We start from the raw sequence: 5,578 nt of genomic DNA on the forward strand, positions 1-5,578 counted from the left end.
TCCTAAATGAAACAGCTATAATTGGTAATCTGATGTAACATAAAAACAAATTAAAACATAATGATAAATAGTTCCCCAATCAATTAAAAAATATGGATACAGTCAAGAATACCCTGCTATTAAGTGGAACTGAAATGAAAAGACTTCTCCAAGAAAAAAAATGCAGCATGGTGTTTGAAGGGTAAACTCTGTAATCAGTGAGGTCCAAGCTCAACCTTTTTATGATGCTGAGCAGATTTCACTTCCCTGCTCTATATGCCTCCCCTTCCTTCATCTGACAAGAACTTTTTAGATTAAGATGGCGTTTGTGAGGGGACAGTACATGAAATATACCAACTTCTCAAAAAATAAACTGCCACGTGCACATCTGGAGGACGAGAAGACCACAGAGACGACCCTATCAGAGTCAACTTTTCAACATAATAAAAGCTCTACCAAGCTGGGCGCAGTGGCTCACACCTGTAATCCTGGCGCTTTGGGAGGCTGAGGTGGGCAGGTCACTTGAGGTCAGGAGTTCGTGAGCAGCCTGGCCTACATGGTGAAATCCCATCTCCACTAAAAATACAAAAATTAGCCAGGTGTGGTGGCGCATGCCTGTAGTCCCAGCTACCTAAGAGGCTGAGGCAGGACAATCACCGGAATCCGGGAAGCATAGTCTGCAGTGAGCTGGAATTGAGCCACAGCACTCCAGCCTAGGCAACAGAGTGAGACTGTCTCAATAAAAAACCTCCACAGGGAGTAACAGAAAAGGATGTTACCACCACAATATTTTAATGAGCTGAGGCCTAGTTTTTCTTATAAGTTTTGCAAAGGCAATGACTAAAAACAAATTTTTAATTAATATAGTAATGGCACTAGATAGAACAGTTCACATACTATTAAAGCTGAAAGACTATAGATGGTGACAAAGGTTGAGAGGGAAAAAAGCAGCAGCAGCAAGAATTCACAAGAGTAGAAGTATTAACATCATTGGCCAGGCTACAGAAAAACTGCTAATACTCCTTTGGTGGTTAAATGCCCGGGAGATTTAAAGCATGTTAGCATGACATCTATGAATGAGACATGTCCACAATCTTACTTACAGTTTGTGAACAAGATGATTTCGAAGATCCTGAGTAATATCTTCATGCCACTGTTTTCGAATTCCAGTTGTGGATGGTTGAGCTGCTGTTGGCATAGGACCCAGGGAGGCCACACTGGCATTTTCACTCATCATTGGGCTTCAAAAAGGGGTTACCAAATAGTTTTAGTGAAGAAGGGTAGGAGAAAGAAGACCTCATTTAATTCAAGCTGACTGATTATTGTAATGGGACCAATACACTATGTCATGTTTATTTGCATTAAGGAGATGGGCAGGGAGAACTATATGACTAGACTGATTTTAAAGTGTGCATGTTCATACCAGTGTGAGGGAAAGTTTTATTTCTTTGTTTGGAGGGCAGAATGAGGTCCTAACACAAGATAACAAAAGACTTAATTTTCTGGGTTTTGTTATGCTTTTTTTGACACCCAGTCTTGTTCTGTCACCCAGGCTGGAGTGCAGTGGTGCAATATCAGCTCACTGCAACCTCTGCCTCCCAGGTTCAGGCAATTCTTGTGCCTTAGCCTCCCAAGTGGCTTGGATTACAGGCATGCATCACCATGCCCAGCTAATTTTTTGTATTTTGTTTTTGAGATGGGAGTCTGGCTCTGTCGTGCCGGACGGAGTGTAGTGGGGCAATTCCAGCTCACTGCAACTTCCGCCTCCTGGATTCAAGCAATTCTCCTACCTCGGCCTCCCAAGTTGCTGGGATTATAGGCACCTGCCACCATGTCCGGCTAATTTTTCTATTTTAGTAGAGCTAGGGTTTGACCATGTTGGCGAGGCTAGTCTCAAACTTCTCACCTCATGTAATCCACCTGCCTTAGCCTCCCAAAATGCTGGGATTACAGGTGTGAGCCACTGAGCCTGGCCATTTTTTGTACAGTCTCATCCTGTTGCTCAGGCAGGAGTGCAGTGGCGTGATCTTAGTTAACTACAACCTCTGCCTCCCGGGTTCAAGTGATTCTCCTGCCTCAGCATCCTGAGTAGCTGGAATTAGAGGTGTGTACCACCACACCCGGGAAATTTTTGTATTTTTAGCAGAGACAAGGTTTCACCATGTTGTACATGCTGGTCTTGAATTCTTAAGGTCAAGCAATCTATCTGCCTCAGCCTCCCAAAGTGCTGGGATTACAGGTAAGCTGCCATGCCTGGTCGAGACTTAAGTTTTCTAAGTCTTGTGTTATTAGTCTAAGCTGCCATTTTAACACAGCTCACCTCAGGGAATCCTTTGGATGATGGACTAATTCTTTTTCTTAAAGAAAAAAATTATTATTTTTTCAGACAGAGTCTCGCTGTCACTCAGACTGGGGTGCAGTGGTGTAATCACCACTCACCACAGCCTTGACCTCCCAAGCTCAAGTGCTTCTCCCAACTCAGCCTCCTCAGTAGCTGGGAGTACAGGTGCACACCACCACACCTAGCTAACTTTTTAATATTTTCTTGTAGAGAAGAGGTCTTGACATATTGCTCAGGCTGGTGGATTAATTCTTAACATCGGGATAAGGCAAACTGATTCTAATAGAGCTGTAACCTTGCAACATCCTGCTATATTAGGGAAGGTCTAGGCTACACTAGATAATCAATACAATTTTGAATAAGACTGTAGAAAGAAGAAAGAATGGACTTAAACATGTGTCTATATTCAAGGACATCCACAAACCATGGAAACTAAGTTAAAAACTCAAACAAGGAGTTGTTAACCAGTATTTGTAATGTGACCCAGCGTACAAACCATGATGACTTACTTTTGAGAATTTATAGCTGAATGCAACATTGAGTCAGAAAGAAGACTCGGCGTTTGAACTCCTACACCTCCATTTACTCCCATAGGACTAGCACCTAAGACAAAACGAAATAACAAAAGACAGAAATAAATCCAACAGCCACCACACAATAAACACCATAAAGTCAACAAACAAATGACAAATCAGAAAAAATGTTAGCAGCACATACAATAAATAATTGGCAATATAAAGGCTGATCTGAAGTACCCTTACAAACAGGTAAGAAAAAGATGAACCACCCCAACAGTAAATTATAGAAAATTAAATATAGTAACATTAAAAAAAATGCAAATGTGCACAACACTTACAGTTAAACTTAAAACATATTTTCATGTATGAAATTCTCAAAGCTTTTAGAAGTTGGTTTTCTAAATCCAAGTGTTGGGAGTGATGTGTGGAAATATACATTTTCAACCAAAATGCACAGATGTATAAACTGATAATCTCTTGGAAGAGCTATTTGGCAAGTAAAAACATTCATGCATATATTCTTAGAATTTCCACTTTTGATGTCTTACAGTTACATATGTATAGAAGGGGCAAAGAATCCTCAATCTAAGAATTGAACTATACATGCAGATGCTTCCATAAGCAACACAAATGCATGTAGGGATATAGGAACCTAAGTATAGTGATCCTTAGAGAGAGAGACACACACACAAAGCAGTATGCAGGTGAAACAAAAACATTTTATCGAATATTCCAACACTCCTTCAAAATGGCTTGAATAGCTCTAATGGACATACATTACTTTTTCAATTAACACTTTTAATGAATATCCAATTTCTTTCTTTTTAAAAATAGAGATGGGGCTGGGCCCGGTGGCTCACACCTATAATCCCAGCACTTTGGGAGGCCGAGGTGGGTGGTTTATGAGGTCAGAAGTCTGAGACCAGCCTGACCAACAAGGTGAAACCCCATCTCTACTAAAAATACAAAAATTACCTGGGTGTGGTGGCGGGCACCTGTAATCCCAGCTACTCAGGAGGCTGAGGCAGGAGAATCACTTGAAACCCCGGGGAGGTGGGGTTCCAGTGAGCCAAGACTGTGCCCACTACACTCCAGCCTGGGTGACAGAACGAGGCTATGTCTCAAAAAAAACCAAAAAACAAAAAACAAACAAACAAACAAAAAAAACAGATGGAGGCTGGGCACAGTTGCTAAAGCCTGTAATCCCAACCCTTTGGGAGGCTGAGTAGGGCAGATCACGAGGTCAGGAGTTCGAGACCAGCCTGGCCAACACAGTGAATCCCTGTCTCTCCTAAAAATACAAAAATTAGCTGGGTGTGATGGTATGTGCCTGTGGTCCCAGCTACACGGGGGCCTGAGGCAGGAGAATCGCCTGAACCTGGGAGGTAGAGGGTGCAGTGAGCCGAGACCATGCCATTGCACGGACAGAGTGAGACTCCATTTCAAAAAATAAAGAGGGATGGGGCTACTCATTTTTTTTTTTTTTTTTTTTGTTGAACAGAAATTTGCAATTGTTTACCAGGCTGGAGTGCAATGGCGCGATCTCGGCTCACCGCAACCTCCGCCTCCTGGGTTCAGGCAATTCTCCTGCCTCAGCCTCCTGAGTAGCTGGGATTACAGGCACGTGCCACCATGCCCAGCTCATTTTTTGTAGTTTTAGTAGAGACGGGGTTTCACCATGTTGACGAGGATGGTCTCCATCTGTTGACCTCGTGATCCACCCGCCTTGGCCTCCCAAAGTGCTGGGATTACAGGCGGGGCTACTCATTCTTTATGTTGCCCAGGCTGGTCTCAAACGCCTATGCTCAAGCAATCCTCCTGTCTTGGCCTCCCAGTATGTTGGGATTACGGGCATAAGCCACCATGCCTGGCTGTATATTCTATTGCTTTAAACACTAAAAACATCTTAAGTGAATGGAGAGATAAACCAAACAAAAACACCAAACAAACAAAAAAGAAAAACTAAACACATTCAAACCCATGTTGTTCAACGTTAAAAAAATCACTAAACCAACAGCAACACTCACATCAAACCAAATTTTCATGTAGTTAAAAAACTTTTGATACAGTTCTATTAATACACCTTTCAAGTTATTTTTAGTTAAAAACAAACTTCCCACTAAAATGAAAATAATTGGCTCAATTTACAAATCATTTTTAATGAAGAGAAATGCTTCTGCCTTCATTCATAATGCTCCCTAAATGCTTAGGATGAACTTTCCTTCATTGCTTTGTTTTTGAGACAAAGTCTCACTCTGTCACCCAGGTTGGAATGCAGGCACGCGATGACAACAGCATCCTGAAACTCCTGGGTTCAGGTAATCCTCCCACTTTGGCCTCCCATGTGACAGGATTACAGGCATGAGTTACTGTGCCTGGACGAAATTTTCCTTCTAATATTATCAGGCTAGTTCTCTGAAATTTAGCTGTTACAAGTGGTCTTTTCCAACTAGAACTGTGATGTCATTAATTATGTGTTATTGTAAAAATCTTGTGTGAAAATCACATTTGTAGATAAATTATATCTAATATAAATTTGTTTACTGCAATGAAATGAAAGACTAATTACACTGTATGTGAATTTGCTTATCTTAGTGACATCTACTGATAAATAAAAACACAACAACATATTCTCTCCAAAGTCTCCAGGTCTATTCTAGAGGTTCTTGTTCACAAAGATAATTATTACTACAAAGATATTACTAACTGAAGAAATTAAAAAAAAAAAAAAAAAAAAAAA

The 5,578-nt window shown here is 41.2% G+C and overlaps 1 protein-coding gene across 2 annotated transcripts in view; it reads right to left on the reverse strand.

The window, feature by feature from the left end:
- The window catches only part of EP300 (E1A binding protein p300), an 87,066-nt gene that overhangs the window by 37,093 nt on the left and 44,395 nt on the right, over positions 1 to 5,578 (reverse strand). For both annotated transcript variants that reach the window (XM_037731986.1, XM_017510362.2), the window contains exons 7-8: positions 2,830 to 2,923; positions 1,083 to 1,220 (exon numbers count right to left, since the gene is read on the reverse strand). In XM_037731986.1, the coding sequence (XP_037587914.1) occupies positions 1,083 to 1,220; positions 2,830 to 2,923 (232 nt within the window). The remainder of the gene's footprint in view (positions 1 to 1,082; positions 1,221 to 2,829; positions 2,924 to 5,578) is intronic.

The sequence above is a fragment of the Cebus imitator genome, unplaced genomic scaffold (genome assembly GCF_001604975.1).
Source record: "Cebus imitator isolate Cc_AM_T3 unplaced genomic scaffold, Cebus_imitator-1.0 Scaffold435, whole genome shotgun sequence".
Lineage (NCBI taxonomy): Eukaryota > Metazoa > Chordata > Mammalia > Primates > Cebidae > Cebus > Cebus imitator.